The sequence below is a fragment of the Sapajus apella genome, unplaced genomic scaffold, assembly GCF_009761245.1.
Source record: "Sapajus apella isolate SASKATOON/1434 unplaced genomic scaffold, GSC_monkey_1.0 scaffold49, whole genome shotgun sequence".
In the NCBI taxonomy this organism is placed as follows: domain Eukaryota; kingdom Metazoa; phylum Chordata; class Mammalia; order Primates; family Cebidae; genus Sapajus; species Sapajus apella.
This window is the reverse complement of record NW_022436989.1, coordinates 1591527-1614690: the sequence shown is the minus strand read 5'-3', so window position 1 is coordinate 1614690 and position 23164 is coordinate 1591527. Positions and strand designations below refer to the sequence as shown.

Here is a 23164-nt window from a genome sequence, read left to right as displayed (position 1 = left end):
CTCCCTCCTCCCTCCTCTCCTCAGTGCCCCTCCTCCCTCCTCCCCTCTCTCCCCCCGCCTCCCCCCCACCACTCCCGCCTGCGGCTCACTCTCCACGGTGAGTTTGGCCTGCGTCTTGTCGTCGGGGGTCTCGCAGCCAAAGAAGCCACGGTCAGCAAAACCTACGTTGTGCAGAACCAGGCGGTGGCGGGCGCCCTCGGCGTGGATCTCCACGTTCTTTCCCGGCACCAGGGCCACGGCGTTCCGCGTCCACCTCAGCTCGGGCCAGGGCCGCGTCAGCTCCACCTCCAGGGTCACTGAGCTCCGCTCCTCCACCGTCTGCGGCTCCAGCTTCTTCCTGAACAGCACGGGTGCCTCTGGAGTCGCGGGAGAAGGGAGGTCATGGCGGCCCTGGCCCTCGTGCACGGGCAAGCCAAGGTGCAGAGGGCCTGTCCCGAGCCGGGCTCAGGCTGAGCTGCCCACCCCACCCAGGTCCCTCTCCAAGCTGGGCGCGGCCCTGGCCACACTGGGGAGCAGACCAGGTGAGGAAACAGAGAAGCTTCCCTAAGCCCTGCTCCCACCTCCAGCCCCCTGCTCCGAACAAGACGCTAGGCCAGGGGCCTCGAACTCCTAGGCATGGCCCCCACCAGGTGCGACGTGTTAGCAAAGCCCCGGGACTCCTGCGCGGGTTAAGGAAGTGCTGGTGGGCCTCTCTGCCTCAGGCCGCCCGTGAACACCACAAAGGTGAACCTGCTGTATCACTCCTTTGCCCCAGAACCTGCCATGACTCCCACTGCCCTTCAGGGCAAGTTCTGGCTGCTGGCTTCAGCCACATGGGAAGCTCATGTCACTGCCTGCACTGCTGCTAACCCCACTCTCTCCCCTGCCATCCATCAGGCTAAGCATGGACCCACCTCCTCCAGAAAGCCTTCCTGGATTGCCTCCACCTCCACCGTTCCCCACCAGGTGCACCGGCAGGGTTGCATCTTCTCTACACCCAGAGGAGGCACTCGGCCCATCCCACCTATCCGAGTCTCCTCTCTGCAGCCCGCACATCCCGTGGCCCCTGGGGTCAGCCAGACCAGCCGGACTCAGGACCTCAGTGCCAGGTGCCCATGCAGGACCAGTCCATGGGGGAGGTGCCTATTCAAGGAGCCCTAGCCAGCCAGGCAGGTCCTGCCACCCCCTCTGCTCACCTCGGACCCTCAGGGCAGCTGAGGATGAGGCACCTTCAGCCTCCGCGGTGATCTGGCCTGCGTCCTCCAGCAGCAGGCTCGAGATGGTCAGGCTGTGGCTGGCACCACTCTGGGATATGGCAAACTTCTCGCTGGGCTGCAGCAGCGCACCGTCCCGAAACCACACGACTGCCACGTCACTGGGGGACACCACACACTGGAAGGTGGCCTCGCGGCCCTCCTCCGCGACCACGGCGCTCAGCCCAGACGTAAACTTCGCCACTCGGGGCACTGCGGACAGGATGGCTGCTTAACAGGCAGGCGCACAGGACCAGCACAGCCCCTACGCTGCAGGAGTGTCAAAGGCCGCCTCCTCCAGGAAGCCACCCTGGATAGGGACACCCGGCCCCTCACGTACCGCTGACAGTGAGCTGTGCACTGGTGCGGTCGTCACGGCTCTCGCACACGTACTCCCCGGCGTCCTCGGCACGCAGCCCCAACACAGTGAGCGAGCGCACGGGCCCCTCGGCCGCCATCTGGAAGCGCTTGCCCGCCCGAAGCTTCGTGCTACCGCAGCGCCACACCACCTCTGCACACGCCGGGCTCAGCTCGCAGGCCAGCGTCACCGCACCGCCCAGCTCACCAGACACGGGCTCCAGCGGCCGGCAGAACCTGGCAGCCACCTCTGTGGACAGGAAGGGGACATCAGCCGGGCTCTGCACAGACCCACCTTGGCCCCTGCCCAGCTCTGGGACAGAGGGGTCTGGAGGCGTCCCCGCCCCGTGCCTGGCTCACCTTCCACCTGCACGGGAAAGTCCTGCCCCTCTGTGCCCACGCGGCAACTGTAGACTGCGCTGTCCAGCACCTGGGCGCCACGCACAGTCAGGGTGTGGCTGTTCCCGTGGCTGGCTGTCTCATGCCGCTTGCTGCGGCGAATCTCCACGCCATCCTTGAGCCAAGTCACCGCAGCCACAGAGGGTGTGGCCAGCGTGGCAGTCAGCACAATGTCCTCATGCTCCTTGACCACCAGAGGCTCCCTGCGGCCGGGTCTCTCTGAAATGAGGGGCTCCGGCTCTGGGCAGAGTTGAGTTGGCATGAGAGGGGACCCTGGTATCCCTGGACCAGCCTCCCCCCCCATCAGGGCTGCCCTAATGCCACCTGGCACTCCTGATGCCCACTGCTCTTCAAGGATGGCCCAGTGCAGTCCTGAGCACCATCAGCCACCACCCAGGATCTCAGGGGCCATGCAGTGTGGCCATCAGCTCCAGGTGAGGTGGACTAGCCATCCCAAAGCACTGACCTGCCACGTGCAGGCCGAAGGAGACCCTCTGGCCCCCAGCCTCGCAGCTGTACTCCCCGGCGTCCGCCTGGCCCGCCTGCTGCACCACCAGCCTCCGCGTGCAGCCCGCGGCCTCCACGCGCACTTTCGAGTTGGAGCTCAGCTTCTTCCCGTCCTTGTACCATGTCACCTCTGTCTGGGCCTGGGCCACCTCGCAGCTCAGTGTGGCAATGGCCCCCGCCTCGGCCTGCACCTCCCTGCGTGCCGGCTGCTCCTTGGCAAACACTGCTTTGGGCTCTGGGGATGGACACGGAAGGACACACGAGGTCAAAGATACGGCCCAGGTCAGGAAGGCCACCCTAGGGTAGCAGGGCCTGGACGAGGGAGTAGGAGGAACAGAACCTTCCTTGGGCTCTGCACTGCTGTGTGGCCAGGACAAGCCCCGCCACCCCCAGCACAAGAATCGGTTTCTCCATCCACTGTGCACTCGCATGGGCCACCCCAGGCGGGGCAGCTGTGACAGACCCTCCGTGCACGAGCTCCTCCAGGGCGGGGACTGGGGTGCCTGCACGCTGGCTCTTCCCCAAGCTTGTGCACAGCCACTAAATCCACTTGTCCGTTTTCAACCTCACATCCCCCAAAACCACGTCTGTTTGGCTGCTGAGACAACACCTTTCATTCCTCCATGCCTTCTGTCCACTTTAGACCTTGATGTCTCTCAAAAGTGTTTCATAGCTTCCCCCGTGAGCCTCTGGACACCTTTTACCAGCCCGGGATCATAAACGCGATGGCTGTGAAACTCCTGTCAGTCTTTCACGTCTTCATTTTCCAACTGCTTGCTGCTCGTCTACATGTAGACGTTTCTTCACACGGATCTTGGAAGGGCTGATCTTTCTCGACTCTCTAATAATTTATCCTCTGGGTAAAGCAAATCTTCTGCTGATTCACCTTTTTCTTTCGTTCCCTTGTTTTTTTGCGACAGAGTCTCACTCCGTCGCCAGGCGCCAGGCTGGAGTGCAGCGGTGCAATCTCGGCTCACTGCAACCTCCGCCTCCCGGGTTCAAGCAATTCTCCTGCCTCAGCTTCCTGAGTAGCTGGGATTGCAGGCGTGGGCCACCATGCCCAGCTAATTTTTATAGTTTTAGTAGAGACAGGGTTTCACCATGTTGGCCATGACGATCTCCATCTCTTGACCTCGTGATCCACCCGCCTCGGCCACCCAAAGTGCTAGGATTGCAGGCGTGAGCCCGATTCACCCTTCTCATGCTGCTTTCCTCCTGACTTCGCTGCCCCGTGCTGGGTGGAAGTGCCGGCTGCTGGCTTCTCATGCTGTTCCCTGGCTCAGAGGCAAAGCTTACAGAGTCACACCCTGTGTCAAATTAAGGGGAAAATACCCTTTTGTTTATACTTTGTTAAGAATTTTACGGCATGATGGATGCTAAATTTTGCCAGATACTTCTTCTGAATATATAAGATTCAATTTCATCAAAGCGGTACTTTATTCTATGTTTAAGATCATGGCATTGTTTTTTTAATTTCAATCACATATCACGGTTATCTAATGTTTTTAACATGAAATCAGCCCTCATTCCTACACTATGAATTTTATCATCATGTACAATTGTCTGCATGTATTGCTGAATTCAGTTTACTAATATTTTGTTTAAAAAATTGGCCACAATCTCCATGATTCTTTGGCCTATGATACGCAATCTTCCTGCTTTCTGGCCAGATTTTAGTTGTGGCAGTAAGCTATCTATCTGCACATAATGCGTTAGAGGATGTATCTTCCCTTTTCTGTTCTCCAGAAGAATTTCCATGAACGTGGAAGATTTCCGGCCAGCATGTTTGGAAGAATTTCTCCGCAGGACCACTTGGTTCAGGTATTGTTTGCTAGAGACTTTTTGCTACCGGTTCTGGTTTTTGCTAGGTTGTGGTAACTGCAGGTAACTTCAGTAACAGTAGGTGACTGCACATAGGTTATCTGTTCCTTGACTGGTTTTGGTTTTCTAGAAATTAGATAATTTGTTAACACTTTTGAAATTGACTTGCAGTGATTTTTTTGGTATCTGCACACATCTGTAAGCCATCATAGACACATATAACACCAACTGTTACATGGTGGCACTCAGGGCTCGGGTTGGAGTTTGAAGCTAGGCTCTCCTAACAAACACCAGGAAGGTTGTCCTCAGACTTCCGTGAGTCAGTGGAGAGGACAGACACAGGACGCATCAGGGAAACAGGATGACGTGATACGGCTTCCCCAGTCAGCGGCCACCACCGTAACTTAATCCTGCCTGCGTGTGACTGCGCCAAAGCTTCTCACTCCTAGCACTTTAAATCCATCCAAATTCCAACGGGTATTTGGACACAGAACATTCTAACGGAACACAAAAAGAAAGCAAGAATGGCTTTGGGAAATGTAACTCTAATGTCCAGCGTCTCAGGCACGGGCCTGCCAATGTGCTGCGCTTCACCCGTTTACACGCTAACACCGTGGGTCTGCGCCCCACCCGTTTACACGCTAACGCCGTGGGTCTGCGCCCCACCCGTTTACACGCTAACGCCGTGGGTCTGCGCCCCACCCGTTTACACGCTAATGCCGTGGGTCTGCGCTCCACCCATTTACACATGTCGTTGATTTGCACGTCACTTGTTTACTCACTAACGCCATTGATCTGCACACTAACTCCGTGGCTCTGCACTTTACTCATATACACAGTAACTCTGTGGATCTGGGTTTTAGTGAAGCTCAGACCCGGCTTCTGCAACCACAGAGGACAGAAGTGTGTCCCAGAACACTGAAAACTTTGGGAGCCCAATGTTCAGTGCTGATGTAATTCCAAGTAAGACTGTGTAGCTGTAATTTCCCTACACCCTGGCTCAACAAAGTCAAATCTCTCTCCACAGGGAGAGCCCACATGTGGGGCCAGATGAGGCCATGCAGGGACCACAGGAACATCCCCGAGGGAGGGACGCCTGGCCTACCTCCATCTCATGTGTTAGATAGGACCAGAGTCCCAGTCACCCTGGGACATTGGTGATTCGGAGAAGGTACTGGGAAATGTGACCCAGCACGTCCGCACAGGAACAGCACCTAACACGGACGAGGAGGGCCCTGACCCTTCCATTCACTCCCTGCCCACCCAGCAGCCCAGCTCCACCACAGGCAGAGGGTAGGAGGCGAGAGGATGGGAGGAGGAGGGACAGTCAGCAGCTGTTCTACTGCAGTCAGAGTAGCGTCCCCAAGGCACTGACCTGCCACGTGCAGGCCGAAGGAGACCCTCTGGCCCCCGGCCTCACAGCTGTACTCCCCGGCGTCTGCCTGGCCCGCCTGCTGCACCACCAGCCTCCGCGTGCAGCCCGCAGCCTCCACGCGCACTTTCGAGTTGGAGCTCAGCTTCTTCCCGTCCTTGTACCATGTCACCTCCGTCTGGGCCTGGGCCACCTCGCAGCTCAGCGTGGCAATGGCCCCCGCCTCGGCCTGCACCTCCCTGCGTGCCGGCTGCTCCTTGGCAAACACCGCTTTGGGCTCTGGGGATGGACACGGAAGGACACACGAGGTCAAAGATACGGCCCAGGTCAGGAAGGCCACCCTAGGGTAGCAGGGCCTGGACGAGGGAGTAGGAGGAACAGAACCTTCCTCGGGCTCTGCACTGCTGTGTGGCCAGGACAAGCCCCGCCGCCCCCAGCACAAGAATCGGTTTCTCCATCCACTGTGCATGGAGCCATAGGCCACCCCAGGCGGGGCAGCTGTGACAGACCCTCCGTGCACGAGCTCCTCCAGGGCGGGGAGTGCGGTCCTGACGCCTGTACAGCTCCCCTCACCGATATGCCGGGGTCTCCCCACAGGACTGTACAGGGTGCATCCTCACTGCAGGGCCTCAGAGTGCTGAGGCTTCCGTTCCTGCCACTGTCAGGAGGGTCAGCATTGGCCTCTAGGGAAGGCCCGGGCTTTGTCAAGCATGGCCTGGTGACATGCAAGGTGGGGCCCTTTCCACCATTCTGACCATGACGCCAGCTCTTCTGGGGTGCTGCCCCTCAGCCCTTCTAGGGTGTCGCTCTTCAGGCTTCTGTCCCATTTTCAATATCATTCTCTGTCTTTTCCTTATTTTTAGGAACACTTTATATATTTTAAATGCCAGGAAATGATAATTGTGTATTTCACAAACACGTTACCCATGTCCTTGACTTGCCTTTTCACTCTCAAATGATGACTTGACAAAATAAAGTTTTAGTTTAAATGCAGTGAAACATACCATTGTTCCACCGTGTAGTTTTAAGAAAATGTTCCTTTCCCTGGAGTTTTCAGCAATCTCTCTTATCATCTAGGGGTTTTATGGTTTTACCTGTTATACTGTGTGGCCTCTAGCCCCCCGGAACTCACTTTTCAGTGTGAAATAAGTTACTAATCTAAATTTTTATAAAGTTAAAAAATCAAAGAACCATTTTGGTTTTTTAGGTCATCCTTTCTCCACTGCCTATGCAGGTGTGAAGATAAAAAACCCACAAAACAAGAACAATAAAAACCCCTCTGATTCGATTTGGGTCTGCTCCTGCGCTCATGACTCTGCCCCTTTGTTCTGACAACCGTTCCTGTGTTGTGCCTGGCGCTCTCCATCCCTGCGGCTGACTGATTCTTGATATCTGGTAGACAGATGCTCACACGGCTCTTCAGGAGCATGTTACTCTTGTTGCCCTTCAGAATCTGCTTCTCAATCTTCAGCTCCCCAAAGAAAAACACCTGCTTGGGTTTTGACTGGGCGTGAACATACCTGAGCCTTCCATGGGTTTCTATCCATTTTTTTAGGTCTTGTTACCGTCTGTCAAAAAGGTTTCACAATGACCAGGCACAGTGGCTCACACCTGTAATCCCAGCAGTTTGGGAGGCTGAGGCGGGAGGATTGCTTGAGGCCAGGAGTTTGAGCCCAGCCTGGGCAACATAGCAAGACCCTGTTGCTACCCAAAAAAATTCTACAGCCAGGGTTACGGGACAGTAAGATTGTCTTAATGAAAGGAAATAAATTTGTTTGGTCTCAGTCTTCTCTATGAAGCACCCATGGAGGCTCAAACACAGTAACCATTAGGAAATTCTGTAAAATAAATACACACAACACGGAGGCTGCTACGAAGGGAACTGGCCTTCAACGACGTGTGGTGTCACCTACTCTACTCACTCTTTTCCATTTCCAAATCGAGCTACAAGAAGAACATTCACACCAAAAGCTCCAACTGAGGGCAAAAGGAACACATGCTTTGCCTTGGAAACAGCATTCTAAGCCCGCAGAGGCGCTGTACACGCACTTCTCCGCCAGGGCGCCACTCCTTACGAGTCACACAATCACAGCAGATCAGGGATGTCGATTTTGTGACATATGGGAAAAGGGAAGGGTCCCCCTCCTCTAAAACTATGATAAACCATATTCTAGTTTCAGGAAAATTCCAACAATTTGGTGACTCAAAACTCCCATTATCTTGGTTATATGAAATTGAGGCAGCTCCCCCGGAGAGAGTCCTGCGCGCCATGGGGTAAGACGTGGGAGCTACCAGACATCCAGCAGCAGCACTTTCACCTCTGTGCATGACAGATGCCTGATCCACCTCAACCCCCAGCGCCAGGGGCAGCGACACTCCTTGGACACCAAGGAAGGTCTGCACAGGTGCGACTGAGCATTACCAAGTGTGAACACGCGCCGGGTTTGCAGGAACAGCCCTGTCCCTCCCATGCACACCCCTCCCTTGGCCCAGCCTCAAGGATGGAAATGGGAGCGGGAGGATGGGAAGGCGGAAGGAACGTGCACAGAGCTCTGCTGGGGCTGCCAGCCAGAACCACCACCACCTCCGAAGGGCTCCTGAGTACCCCAAAGCACTCACCTGCCACGTGCAGGCGGAAGGAGACCCTCTGGCCCCCGGCCTCGCAGCTGTACTCCCCGGCGTCCGCCTGGTCCGCCTGCTGGACCACCAGCCTCCGCGTGCAGCCCGCGGCCTCCACGTGCACTCTCGAGCTGGCGCTCAGCTTCTTCCCGTCCTTGTACCACGTCACCTCCGTCTGGGCCTGGGCCACCTCGCAGCTCAGCGTGGCAATGGCCCCCGCCTCGGCCTGCACCTCCCTGCGTGCCGGCTGCTCCTTGGCAAACACCGCCTTGGGCTCTGGGGAAGACAGGGGTGCACAGGGTGACCTCCACCATCTAGGTTAGGAAGGCAGCAATGGAAGAGAGGCAGGAGGGACGGAACCCTCCCCAGGCTCAGGCTCTGCCCTGGTGTGTGGTCAGGAGAAGCCTCACCGCCTCCCAGCACAAGGAACAGTTTCTCCATCCATTCTGCATGTGGCCATGGGTTGTCATCCCAGGTGGGGCCGCCATGACGGACCCTCCAGGGCAGGAAGTGGGGTCCTGATGCCTGCACAGCTCCCTCATGGATGTGCCGGGTCTCCCCACGGGACTATGCAGGGCGTGTCCTCACCGCAGCACCCCAGAGTCTGAGGCTCCCACTCCTGCCACTCTCAGAAGGGTCAGCACTGGCCTCTGTGGAGCCTCCCGTGGCTTCCTGTGGCCCTGCTGGGAGCACTGTCAAGCTGGTGCCTTCTGATGGTTTGGGATGGAGTCTTTGCTCTTCTGTGGTGTCACTGTTGAAGTGTTTTGCCCAATTTTTTTTTTTTTTTTTTTTTTTAGACACAGGGTCTTGCTCTGTCGCCCATGCTGGTGTGCACTGGCGTGATCACAGCCCACTGCAGCCTCAATCCTTAGGCTCAACACATCCTCCCGCTTCGGCCTCCCGAGGAGCTGGGACTACAGGCGTGCACCACCATGCCTAGCTCTTTCGTTTTTTATTTTTTAGAGGCAGGGTCTCACTATGTTGCCCAGACTAGTCTCAAATTCCAGGGCTCAAGCAATCCTCCTGCCTTGGCCTCCCAAAGCACTTGGGTTACAGGCATGAGCCACCACACCCAACCCCAGTGTTCAATAGCACTGTCTTTTACATATTCAGTTTTAGGAACTTCATATAATTAAATGCTATGGATGTTACAGACACCTTCTCCATCTCCATGCCTTGCCCTTTCACTTCTGCATGAGGGTCTTCTGACGAAGTGATCAGTTTTATTTCAGGCAAATGCATCATTCATCCTGTGTGGCTGGTGCATTCATGTCCTGCTCAGGACCTCTCCCATTACCCAGAAGTCACTGACCAATCTATATCATCTGGTAAGAGCTGTTCTACCCACACATTGAGTTGATTTATTTCTTGCCTGGGGAAGTAGACACTCAGTATTTTTATTTTTGCAAACAATCGTCTTAGCACCATTTGTGAAAAGGTCACCCTTCCTCTACACCTCCCCCTTGCACCAGGGTGAAAAATAAAAAAAGGGAGGAGAAATCTGGTTCCATCAAAGAGTTTTGAGCTCAGTATTCAATTATTCTGGTCTGTTCATCTCCTCCTGCCTTTGGGCCCAGGTGTCTGAATCGCCTCCGCTTTAGAGGACAGCCTCCTGTCTGGTAGAGCAAAGGCCCTCACACTGCATGCTTCAAGGGTAGCCTGGCTCTGCTTGGCCTTTGCTATGCACTCGTCAGTATTCGCCCACCCAGCAGAACTGCGGTTACTGGATGTACACTTCCACGTCTTCCACAGCTTTTTACCCTCTCTCAGCAATGTTTAATAATTTTTCCCCACAAACCATCTAAAGACCTTTTATTAGGCTGGCAACTACAAGACTTTGGATGGTAATGGAAATCTCTGAAAACGTGATTTTCCATCTGCTTGTTTCTGGTACATAGATGTAGAAGTGTTTTCTGGATACTGATTTTTTATGTGGTAACCATTCCTAAATCTCTTACTAATAATTAGGTTTCTTTGGACTTTCTAAATTAATAACCGTATCACCTATGAGGCGCATGTTTTACTTTCCAAGTTTCACACCTTGTACTTCCTTTTTCTCCTCTCTGTACTGTACAATGTTGGAAGAAGTGGTGATGGATGGCATCCTTGCCCTGTTTCCAACCTCAAGGGCGACACTTTCAAGGTTTCACGTTTGTGTAATGTTAGCTTATTTTCTTTACAGTATCACTTGTTAAATTAAGGAAAAATGTCTTTATTTAGAGTTTGTTAAGAATTGTATGACATGAATTGATACTAAATTTTTCCAAATAGTTTTTGCATATTTATGATGTTGTATTTTATCAAATGCTTTTAGACTCCATATTGAGGTAGTCACATCTGTTTTTCTTTCAATCTGTTAATGTCATATTTTGTACTGATTTTCTAATGTTTATCATGTTAAACCAGCCTTGCATTCCTGGACTATGACTTTTATCATTGTGTGTTATCCTCTTGATAAATTGGTGGATTCAGGGTGCCAATATTTTAGTTTAAGATATGAACCTTGATATTGATAAGAGATTGGCCAATTTTGGCCGGGCGCGGTGGCTCACGCCTATAATCCCAGCACTTTGGGAGGCCGAGGCGGGTGGATCACGAGGTCAAGAGATCGAGACCATCCTGGTCAACATGGTGAAAACCCGTCTCTACTAAAAATACAAAAAATTAGCTGGGCATGGTGGCGCGTGCCTGTAATCCCAGCTACTCAGGAGGCTGAGGCAGGAGAATTGCCTGAACCCAGGAGGCGGAGGTTGCAGTGAGCCGAGATCGCACCATTGCACTCCAGCCTGGGTAACAAGAGCGAAACCCCGCCTCAAAAAAAAAAAAAAAAAAAAGAGATTGGCCAATTTTAATTCCTCATATTCAGCCTGTCAGAGCTTGGTATTAATGATATTTATCTAAATAAAATGAGATAGAGGACTAACGTCCTTTTTCAATACTATAGAGGAACACCTATGAACATGGAATAATTTCTTTCCAGAATATCTGGTACAGTTTAGAGCGCTGGGTAGATATTATTCTATGAGAAGATTTGTTGCATTTCTATAAAAGGTTATAGGACTGTTAAACTTATCTATTTCTACTTTTGATATAGTTTTTTCAAAAGTTTTTGCCAAAACTTTTCAAATTTACTTGCATAAATAATAGGGCCAGGCATGGTGGCTCACGCCTGTAATCCCACCACTTTGGGAGGCTGAGGTGGGCAGATCACCTGAGGTCAGGAGTTCGATACCAGCCTTGCTAACATAATGAAACCCCATCTCTACTAAAAATGCAAAAAAAAAATAGCCAGGTGTGGTGGTGTACACCTGTAGTTCCAGCTACTCAGGAGGCTGCGGCAGGAGAATTGCTCGAACCCAGGAGGCAGAGGTTGCAGTGAGCCGAGATCACACACTGCACTCCAGCCTGGATGACAGAGTGAGACTCCATTTCAAAATAACAATAATAATGACATGTTCTCATATAACAACATTTCAAGCACCTACGAGGTGGGATTTTTGACATCTACACACCCTGCTGATGTGACAGCAGTGTCAAGTGTCAGTACCTATGAACAAGTGTGTGACTGCACTCCATCTCCAGCTGACAAAAGCAACGCAGAGCTGGTTCTCAGGCTTCTGCATCAACCAGCCATGAATTACTAGACAACAGTATGAAACACATCCTGCTTTATCTGTCAGTGGCTGCTGAATGGTAATTCATCTTTAAAATGTGTGCTGATGTAGCCTGATCTGTTTATTCCTCTTTAGTTTTAAACACATGAAATTAAACTAAGGGAAGTTCAGTCACAGAATGTACTGACACAAAAGCAAATAAAAATAACATATGCTTTCAGAAGAGAACTTCAAACCTCACAGTGGGGCACTGCAGCGCAGATCCACCAATTTCTAGCTCTGTATTTACTCTGCAGGCAGTATAATAAAGACAAGCTGGGCACAACGGCTCAGGCCTGCCATCCCAGCACTTTGGGTGGCTGAGGCGGGAGGGTCACTTGAAGCCAGAAGTTTGAGACCAGCCTGTCCAACATGGTGAAACCCCATCTCTACTGAAAATACAAAAATCAGCCAGGTGTGGTAGCAGGTGCCTGTAAACTCAGCTACTCAGGAGGCTCAGGCAGGAGAATTGCTTGAACCCGGGAGGCAAAGGTTTCAGCAAGCTGAGATCATGCCACTGTACTCCAGCCTGGGTGACAAACTCTGTCTCAAAAATAAAACAAAAAAACACAGGATATCGATTTTGCCACATGCAGGTGTACAGAGACATTTTATGCTCATAAGAAATTTGAGAAGAGGGTCCCTGAACACCTAAAACTTGGATAATCCAAAGTTCGATCATGAGATAATTCCAAGAATGGCTGTGTGGCTGAAATGTGCCCTTTTCCTGGTTCAATGGAATTCAACCATCTCCATAGGGAGAGCCCTCAGGTCTAGCTGGTGAGGCTGAGTGTACGTTACTGGACGGCCTCAGGTGAGGGGTATCTGGTCTGCTTCAGCCGCCTCAGTTCCATGGAGCCAAAGGGCTGGACGCCTAGGAGCACCTGTGGGTTCTCACCGGGGGCTGGGAATTTGTAAACAGCATTATTGCCTGGAAACACAGCTCACAGTATCTCTTGTACACATTCGTCCATCCAGCCAACCTTGGCCCAGCCATGGGTAGGAAAATGGCAGGTAGAATTATGAGAGACTTGCAGAGATGGACTCCAATGGAAAGAGTACTGGGGTCTATCCACAATCTCATCATCACCTCCACACAAGGTAACTCAGTATCCCCAAACACTGACCTGCCACGTGCAGGCGGAAGGAGACCCTCTGGCCCCCGGCCTCGCAGCTGTACTCCCCGGCGTCCGCCTGGTCCGCCTGCTGCACCACCAGCCTCCGCGTGCAGCCCACGGCCTCCACGCGCACTCTCGAGCTGGAGCTCAGCTTCTTCCCGTCCTTGTACCACGTCACCTCTGTCTGGGCCTGGGCCACCTCGCAGCTCAGCGTGGCGCTGGCCCCCGCCTCGGCCTGCACCTCCCTGCGTGCCGGCTGCTCCTTGGCAAACACCGCCTTGGGCTCTGGGGAAGACAGGGGTGCACAGCGTGACCTCCACCATCTAGGTCAGGAAGGCAGCACCGGGGAAAGAAGGCCTAGAAGGGGAAGTGCGAGGGACAGATGCTCTCCAGGCTCCATACCACCACTCCCAGCACGGGAAGTTTCTCCATCCATTCTGCATGGAGGATCTGTCACACCCCCAGGGCGCCCTGCAAAATGGTGGCAGGTTCCAGTGGCCCCTGCTGCATGGGAGGCTGGTCTCGAATGCCTGAACTCAAGGGATCCTTCTGCCTCAGCCTCTCAAAGTGCTGGGATTACAGGCATAAGGCACTGAGCCAGTCCTGATGCTAAATGTTGTCAAACAGCTATTCAGAATTTGTGATGTTAAATTTTATCAAACTTTTCTTCTGCATTTATTGAGATAATCTCATTGTTTTTCTCTTTCAATCTGTTAATGTCACACATGACATTTTCTGATGTTTTGAATATTGAACCAATGTTGGATTTCTAAAGTATGCCTTTTATCATAGTGCACTTTCTTCTGACATACTGGTCATACACTTTGAAAATATATTGCTCATGCCTGCAATCCCAGCACTTTGGGAGGCTGAGGTGGGCAGATCATGAGGTCAAGAGATCGAGACCATTCTGGCCAACATGGTGAAGCCCCATTTCTACTAAAAATACAAAAATTAGCTGGGTGTGGTGTGCATGCCTGTAGTCCCACCTACTCAGGAGGCTGAGGCAGGAGAATCGCTTGAACCTGGGAGGCGGAGGTTGCAGTGAGCTGAGATCGTGCCACTGCATTCCAGCCTGGCGACAGAGCAAGACTCCACCTCAAAAAGAAAATATTTTGTTGAAGCATTGGGCTGGATATCCATAAGAATTGTCCTGTAATTTCAAATCCTTATACTGTTCTTGTCACAGTTGGTATCTGTGTTATGCTATCCACATAAAACAGGTTCAAGAGTGTATCTTCTCATTCTGTTCTCTGGAAGGATCTCCAAGAACATGAAACAATTTGCTTTGAGAATATTCGATATAATTTATCAGTAGATCCACTGGCCCTAGACCTTTTATAAAAATATTTTTTATCACTGGTTCCACTTAATTAAAAACTATAGGATTATTGAGTTGTCTGTTTCTTCTTGTGTAACTTTTTCACACAGTTTTCTCTAAGAAATTGGTAATTCTCCAAAACTTAGAAAACTTACTACCTTTAAATAATTTATCCTACTCTCTTAACACAGTATTTTAGAAAGACACATAGTGGGCATTTTAATGATTTTATACAGATAGAATGCCAAGCTGTCATATGCTGGCATTTGGGAGCCAATGCAGTACCACAACGTTTTTCTCTCTGATATTTAGCCTGTTTTGTTTTTGTTTTTGTTTTTGTTTTTCCAGAAATAGGGTTTCACTGTTGCCCACACTGGAGTGCGGCGGTGTGATGACCACGGCTCACTGCAGCCTGGAACTCCTGGGCTCAAGGAATCCTCCTGCCTTGTCCTCCCAAAGTGCTGGGAATACAACAGGCTGAGTCCCAATGTCCGACCCAGACTCTCTTAAATGGTGTGCTGAGACAGCTTAAGCTCTTTCTTCCTTTCCACTGCTAAATTCGTAAATCAGACTCCAAAAAGGAATTCTGCCTCAGAAGGTTGTAACTGGAGACAAAAGGAAGCCAGATTTGCCTCAAGAAGAGCATGTGGAATCTTCCAGTTGTGCCCAGGAGCACAGTCACCAGCGATCTTGGCTGCAATTTTTTTGCACAGACACTGCAAGAAGACACTGACAGAGATTTTGCCACATATGGGTGCACAGTGAGCTTCTAAAGCTTCTAGATTCAAGAAAAAGAAGGAAAGAGGCTTCTTTGACACCAAAAACTTTGACTCCCCAAAGTTCAGCCTAGAGAGAATTCCAGCTGGGACTGCATGGCCAGAATTTCCTCTTGCATAATTCATATGAATTCAAACATCTCTCACGGGTGAGAAGCCCCATGTGGTGCTGAAGGGAGGCAGGTGGGAGCTACCAGATAGAAAGGACATCCCCACATTCCCAGGGGTGACGCCTGGTCCACCTCAGACCACAGGGCCAGGCAGCACCAGGGGCCTGGACACCAAAGAGCATGGGGGTTTTGGGGCAGGGCTCAGTGTGGTGAGGCTGAGAATGGGAATGCCACTCCAGGTGCACTGCAGGCCTGGCCCTCCCCGCACCCTCCCGTGCAGCCAAGCCTAGCACAGCCACAGGCATAAAACTGGGAAAAGAGGGCATGGAGAAGTGGAGAGGTGGAGTCTCATGGAAAGGGCACTGGAGAGCGTGGGATCGTCCACCAGTCTCATCACACCTCTACACAAGGTCACTCAGCATCCCCAAGGCACTGACCTGCCACGTGCAGGCGGAAGGAGACCCTCTGGCCCCCAGCCTCACAGCTGTACTCCCCGGCGTCTGCCTGGCCCGCCTGCTGCACCACCAGCCTCCGCGTGCAGCCCGCGGCCTCCATGCGTACTTTCGAGCTGGCGCTCAGCTTCTTCCCGTCCTTGTACCACGTCACCTCCGTCTGGGCCTGGGCCACCTCGCAGCTCAGCATGGCGCTGGCCCCCGCCTCGGCCTGCACCTCCCTGCGTGCCGGCTGCTCCTTGGCAAACACCACCTTGGGCTCTGGGGATGGACAAGGAAGGTCACACGAGATCAAAGATATGCCCTAGGTCAAGAAGACCACCAGAGCGTAGGAGGGCCTGGACGAGGAAGTAGAAACAGAACCTTCCTCAGGCTCTGCATTGCCGTGTGGCCAAGACAAGCCCTGCCACCTCCCAGCACAAGAATCAGTTTCTCCATCCACCGTGCATGGAGCCATGGGCTATCCCAGGCGGGGCAGCTGAGACAGACCCTCTGTGCACGAGCTCCTCCAGGGCAGGGACTGCGGTCCTGATGTCTGCACAGCTCCCCTCACGGATATGCCGTAGTTCTAAAGCCAAACCAGCCTTAATTTTCCAAATTCAGGAAGAACACTTCTATAACGTTTGTTAAGAATCTTATGAAATGAGCTGATGCTAAATTTTCTCAAATGTATCTTCTAGATTTTATCAAACACTTTTATCTGCATTTATCAATTAAATCATTTTTCATTCAATCTGTGAAGCTTATTATACTGATCTAATGCTTCTAAGGACAGCCTTGCATTCTGGGACCAGGATCTTCAACAGCGTGCATTATCTTCTTGATATATTGCTGAATTCCATTTGCTAATGCTTTGTCTATAATTGTGTTCTTGATACCTATAATGACAAACCCATACAGATTGGTCTACAATCTAATTCTTCCTACTTCCTTTGTCAGATTTTGGTAGTAATGTTACCCTACCTATATAAAATGACAGTCTGGGCATGGCGGCTCACACCTGTAATCCCAGCACTGTGGGAGGCTGAGGCGGGTGGATAGCGTGAGCCCAGAAGTTTGAGACTAGTCTAGGCAAAATGGCAAAACTCCACCTCTCCTGAAAAAAAATGCAAAAAATAGCTGGCGCATGTGCTACTTTTTCGGTGGTGCATGCCTGTAATCCCAGCTACTCAGGAGGCTGCGGTGGGAGAATCACTTGAACCCAGGAGGCAGTGGCAGCAGTGAGCTGAGATCATGCCACTGCAATCCAGCCTGGGCAACAGAGTGAGTGAGGACCTGTCTCAAAATATATATATATACATCCATAAAATGCCATACAGAGTCAATCTCCTTTTTCTGTTCCCTAGAACAATATCCATGAATATGGAATAACTGCTTTCCAGAATATTTGAAACAGTTTACTAGAAAATTATTGGGTTTTAAAGATTCTTTTTTAATAATGCCTCCATCTATTTAAAACTTACAGGACCTCTTATGTGAGTTTTCATGTAATCTACTAGGAATGAGCCAAATTGTCACAACTTTTTAAATTTATTACTTAAAATATTTTGTCATATTCTCCAAAAATAACTTAACAAAAATATATGGTGAGATTTCTGCTATCTACACACATCCACATAACACTGATGCTGATATAATACCAAACTTAAGTGTTAGCACCCAGGGGTCACTACTTCAGCCCACCCCTATTGGGCATCAATACTCTCTTAAAAAAAAAAAAAAAAAAAAAAAAAAACAGAAAATTAATTGTATTTCTCAGGCTTCCCTATGTACCAGCCAAGGGAGCACACACATACAGCAGCAAACACACTTGACTTACTGGTAAGACATTTGCATTCAAGATGATGGGAAATAAATCTGACCACAATTCAGGGACCTGCTACCTCAGTAAAATTTCTAGGAATCCAGTGGTGTGAGGCCTGTCGAGATATTCCTTCTAAGGTAAAGGATAAGGTGCTGCATTTGGCCCCTCCTACAACCAGAAAGAGGCGTAAGGCCTATTTGGATTTTGGAGGCAACACATTCCTTGTTTGGGTGTGTTACTCTGGACCATTTAGGAAATGACCCAAAAACCTGCCAGTTTTGAGTGGGGTCCAGAACAGAAGAAGGCTCTGCACCAGGTCCGGGCTCCTGTGTGAGCTGCCCTGCCACTTGGGCCCCATGACCCAGCAGATCCAATGGTGCCTGACGTGTCAGTGGCAGACAGGGATGCTGCCTGGAGCCTTTGGCAGCCCCCAGAGGTGAATCCCAGCGGAGGCCTCTAGGCTTTTGGAGCAAGGCCCTGCAACCTTCTGCAGATAACTACTCTCCTTCTGAGGGACAGCTCTCGGCCTGTTACTGGGCTTTGGTGGAAACTGAACATTTGACTATGGGTCATCAAGTCACCATGCGACCTGAACTGCCTGTCAGGAACTGGGTGCTTTCTGACCCGTCCACCCATAAGTCGGGCATGCGCAGCAGCATTCCATCATCAAATGGAAGTGGCATATCTGTGATCAGGCTCAAGCAGATCCTAAAGGCACAAGTAAGTTACAGGAGGAAGTGGCTCAGATGCCCATGGTCCCCACTCCTGCCACCCTGCCTTCTCTCCCCCGGCCTGCACCAATGGCCTCATGGGGAGTTCCCTATGGTCAGTTGACAGAGGGAGAGAAGACTGAGGCCTGGTTCACAGATGGTTCTGCACGACATGCAGGCACCACCCAAAAGTGGACAGCTGCAGCACTAGAGCCTTATGAAGGGCATACATCCCTGAGGACAGCAGTGAAGGGTAAGCTTCCCAGTAGGCAAAACTTCAAGCAGTGCACCTCACTGTGCACTTTGCTTGGAAGAAGAAACGGCCAGATGTGTGATTATACACTGATTCGTGGGCTGTAGCCAACGATCTGGCTGGATGGCCAGGGACCTGGAAGAAGCATGATTGGAAAATTGGGGAAGAGGTATGTGGATGGACCTCTCCGAGTGATCAAAAACTGTGAAGATATGTGCATCTCACGTGAATGCTCACCAAAGGCTGACCTCAGCAGAGGAGGATTTTAATAATCTGGTGGACAGGATGACTCGTTCTATGGACGGCACTCAGCCTCCTTCCCCAGCCACCCTGGTCACCACGCAGTGGGCCCAGGAACAGAGTGGCCATGGTGGCAGGTTTGGAGGTTACGCATGGGCCCAGCAACTCGGACTTCCCTCACCAAGGCTGCCCTAACTACAGCCACTGCTGAGTGCCCAATCTGCCAGCTGCAGAGACCAACACTGAGCCCTGGATACGCCACCATTCCTCAGGGTGATCAGCCATCTACTTGATGACAGGTTGATTATACTGGAGCTATTCCATCATAGAAAGGGCAACGGTTTGTCCTCACCAGAATAGACACTCTGGATATGGGTTTGCCTATCCTGCACACAACACTTCAGCCAAGACTACCATCCATGGACTCACAGAATGCCTTATCCACCGTCATGGTATTCCACACAGCATTGCCTCTGACCAAGGCATTCTGTGGCTAAAGAAGTGTGGCAGTGGCTGATGCTCACGGAACGCCCTGGTCTTACCATGGTCCTGTCATCCTGAGGCAGGTGGATTGACAGAACAGTGGAATGGCCTTTTGAAGTCACAACTGAACGCCAACTAGGTGACACTACTTTGCAAGGCTGGGGCAAAGTCCTCCAGAGGCTGTGTATGTGCTGAATCTGTGTCCAATATAGGATACTGTTTCTCCCACAGCCAGATTCACAAGTCTAGGAACCAAGGGGTAGAAGTGGCACCCCTCACCAACACACCTAGTGACCCACTAGCAAAGTTTTTGCTTCCTGTTCCCATGACACTACGTTCTGCTGGCCTAGAGGTCTTAACTCCAGAGGGAGGAACACTGCAACCAGAAGACATGACAACGATCCCATTAAACTGGAAGTCAAGATTGCCACCTGAACACTTTGGGCTCCTCCTACCCTTAGGTCAACAGGCTTGTTGGCTGGGGTGACTGTCCCGGACTATCAAGATGAAATCAGTCTACTACTCCACAATGGAGGTAAGGAGGTGTATGCAGGGAACACGGGAGATCCTTGGGGCGTCTCTTAGTATGACCATGCCCAGTGATGATGGCCAACGGGAAACTACAGCAGCCCAATCCAGGCAGGACTGCAATGGCCCAGACCCTTCAGGAATGAAGATGTGGGTCACTCCACCAGGAAAAAAGCTGTGACCTGCTGAGGTGCTTGCTGAAGGCAAAAGGAATACAGAATGGGCAGAAGAACACAGTCATCAAACCCGCTACGACCACGTGACCAGCTGCAGCACCGAGGACTGTAATTGTCGCTGAGCATTTCCTTTTATTAAAAACATGTTTGAGCGTGTATACACTTGTGCTAAAAAAAAACTTCATTTTACTTCCTTTATCATATGCTGTGACATTTATTGAGTTAATATCAGCATTTAAGTGTTAACTTTATATAACAGCATTTGGGTTGGGGATTGGTGCATTTCTGCTTGTACGAAGGATAGCTGTATTATGTTAGGTGTAATTATGACCTTATGACCGTCTTTATTTGAAGAGTATGTATGATCTCAGGAGTTGTGTATGAGTTCAAGTTGACAAGGGGTGGACTTATGATGGGTAATACTGAGTGTCAACTTGATTGGATTGGAGGATGCAAAGTGTTGTTCCTGGGTGTGTCTGTGAGGGTGCTGCCAAAGGAGATGAACATTTGAGTCAGTGGACTGGGAGAGGCAGACCCACCCTCAGTCTGATTGGGCACCTTCTAATCTGCTGCCAGCACAGCCAGGATAAAATCAGGCAGAGGAACGTGGAAGGACTGGACTGGCTGACTCTTCCAGCCTCCATCTTTCTCCCACGCAGGACGCTTCCAGCCTTGAACATTGGACTCCAAGTTCTTCAGCTTTTAGACTCTTGGACCTACACCCGTGGTTCGCCAGGGGCTCTCAGAACTTTAGCCACACACTGAAGGCTGCACTCTCGGCTTCCCTACTTTTGAGGTTTGGGGACTCGGACTGGCTTCCTTGCTCCTCAGCTTGCAGATGGCCTATCACGGGCATCGCCCTGTGATCGTGTGAGCCAACACTCCTCGATAACCTCCCTTTCATAGTCACAGGTATCCTATCGGTCCTGCTCCTCTAGAGAAGCCCGACTAATACACACACTGACCAACAGGACAAAGCTAGGAAAGAATACTGCTTTACTGGTTAGTGGCTTGGGCTTGTTAACAAAGCCTGTTGATGTGGTAGGAGCTGCCTGCACCCTGCCATCCCTAAATTTATAAACACATCTCCAAAGGGACTCTGACAATGAGCAACAGCCAAACTGAAGAAAGGGCAAAACATTATTTGCTTTAAAACAAACTCCTAAGGAACACAGGCAAGTATCTCCCAATCCTCCGATCCCTTTTCCCTTTAAAAAGACATTACACTGAAATACGCACATATATTTGTCTACATAAAGGTAACAAAGAGCTTCTACATCTATGAAAAGGAAGGGTGTCCCAGAAACCTGAAATCAAATTATTCAAACTTCACTCTTGAGATAAATCTAAGTAGTATGATGGCGTAGCCAAAATCTCCCCTAATCCAGGTTCAATAAAATTAAAATACCTCTCGCTGACCAGAACTAGTATGTGCTGCGGGGTGAGGGCAACGGTAGCTGCCAGAACATATACTGACAAGACATTCACAGAGCCTCAGGAGAGACGCCTGGTCAACCTCAAAACCCAAGACCAGGAAGACCAGAGTCCCAAATGCCAAGGGGCATCAGGAAGGCTCTGGGCAGGTGCTAGGAATGTGTGACTGCACATTACCAAGGGCAAACACGCTGCCGGGTTTGCAGGAACAGCCCCGTCCCTCCCACGCACACCCCTCCCTTGGCCCAGCCTCAAGGATGGAAATGGGAGCAGGAGGATGGGAAGGCGGAAGGAACGTGCACAGAGCTCTGCTGGGGCTGCCAGCCAGAACCACCACCACCTCCGAAGAGGCTCCTGAGCACCCCATAGCACTCACCTGCCACGTGCAGGCGGAAGGAGACCCTCTGGCCCCCAGCCTCGCAGCTGTACTCCCCGGCGTCCGCCTGGCCCGCCTGCTGCACCACCAGCCTCCGCGTGCAGCCCGCAGCCTCCACGTGCACTCTCGAGCTGGCGCTCAGCTTCTTCCCGTCCTTGTACCACGTCACCTCTGTCTGGGCCTGGGCCACCTCGCAGCTCAGCGTGGCGCTGGCCCCCGCCTCGGCCTGCACCTCCCTGCATGTCAGCTGCTCCTTGGCAAACACCGCCTTGGGCTCTGGGGAAGACAGGGGTGCACAGGGTAACGTCCACCATCTAGGTCAGGAAGGCAGCACTGGAAGGGAGGCGGGAGGGACGGAACCCTCCCCAGGCTCAGGCTCTGCCCTGGTGAATGAGACAGGAAGGAAGACCAGCAAGGTTCTAGGCAGATGATGGGAATGTATGATTGAGTATTGTTTTGTGGAAACACCACTCCAGGTACACAACAAGAGCCCGTTTCCCTCCACATACACCTTCCCATCTGGCCTCCCTTGACCACACCAGTTATGAAATAGAAATTGGGAGGATAGGAAACAACAGAGGTAAAGGCTAATGGAAAGAGCACCAGAGTCTATCAGCCGGTCTCATCGTCACCTCCACAGAAGGCAAAGTCAGTATCCCCAAGGCACTGACCTGAAACATCCAAGTAGAAGGAGACTCGCTGTCCCCCGGCCTCGCAGCTGTACTCCCCAGCATCTGCCTGGCCTGCCTGTTGCACCACCAGCTGCCGCCTGCAGCCCGTGGCCTCCACGTGCACTTCTGAGCTGGAGCTCAGCTTCTTCCCATCCTTGTACCACGTCACCTCTGTCTGGGCCTGGGCCACCTCACAGCTCAGTGTGGCACTGGCCCCTGCCTCAGCCTGCACCTCATTATGCACTGACTGCTCCGTCGCAAACACTGCCTTGGGCTCTGAGGGTGGACAAGGAGAGATACACGGTCAGAGACACAAATCTGGGATCAACCCATTTCACAGGCACTGAAGCTTCAGGATTAAGTAATAACAAACAACTAATGAAAGACATAAACCCAAAGACTCAAGATACTCTATGATACCAACCAGGATGATGACAAAGGAAACCTACGTTCATCAAAGAAAAACTACCACAAAACAAAATCAAAAAGAAAATCTTAAAATCGATAGGATGAAAAAAGGTATATGACCCTTAAAATATCCGAAAGAAATTTAACAGTTCATATTTCAAAGAAAATATGGACACCAGGAGACAATGAAATAACTTCTTTAAAATATTAGGGAGTAGGGGAGTAGCTGCGAAACTGTAGTGTTATACTCAGATAAAACAGCTCTCAGAATCAAAGGGAGAACAAATATGTGTTCACAGGAGAAATAAAAAGTAAGAGAATCCGTACTTATGACCAGCTGACCT

At 51.4% G+C, this 23164-nt stretch overlaps 1 protein-coding gene across 50 annotated transcripts in view; it reads right to left on the bottom strand.

Moving 5' to 3' along the window:
- Nucleotides 1-23164, bottom strand: part of OBSCN (obscurin, cytoskeletal calmodulin and titin-interacting RhoGEF) — a 162134-nt gene that overhangs the window by 98167 nt on the left and 40803 nt on the right. For 36 of the 50 annotated variants that reach the window (XM_032242118.1, XM_032242121.1, XM_032242120.1 and 33 more), the window contains 11 exons: nucleotides 22413-22688; nucleotides 21742-22017; nucleotides 15723-15998; nucleotides 13088-13363; nucleotides 8308-8583; nucleotides 5692-5967; nucleotides 2455-2730; nucleotides 1950-2228; nucleotides 1573-1839; nucleotides 1176-1445; nucleotides 90-356 (listed from right to left, as the gene is read on the bottom strand). In XM_032242118.1, coding sequence (XP_032098009.1) covers nucleotides 90-356; nucleotides 1176-1445; nucleotides 1573-1839; nucleotides 1950-2228; nucleotides 2455-2730; nucleotides 5692-5967; nucleotides 8308-8583; nucleotides 13088-13363; nucleotides 15723-15998; nucleotides 21742-22017; nucleotides 22413-22688 — 3015 coding nt within the window. The remainder of the gene's footprint in view (nucleotides 1-89; nucleotides 357-1175; nucleotides 1446-1572; nucleotides 1840-1949; nucleotides 2229-2454; nucleotides 2731-5691; nucleotides 5968-8307; nucleotides 8584-13087; nucleotides 13364-15722; nucleotides 15999-21741; nucleotides 22018-22412; nucleotides 22689-23164) is intronic. The other 14 variants (XM_032242139.1, XM_032242140.1, XM_032242138.1 and 11 more) reach the window with 14 other exon arrangements.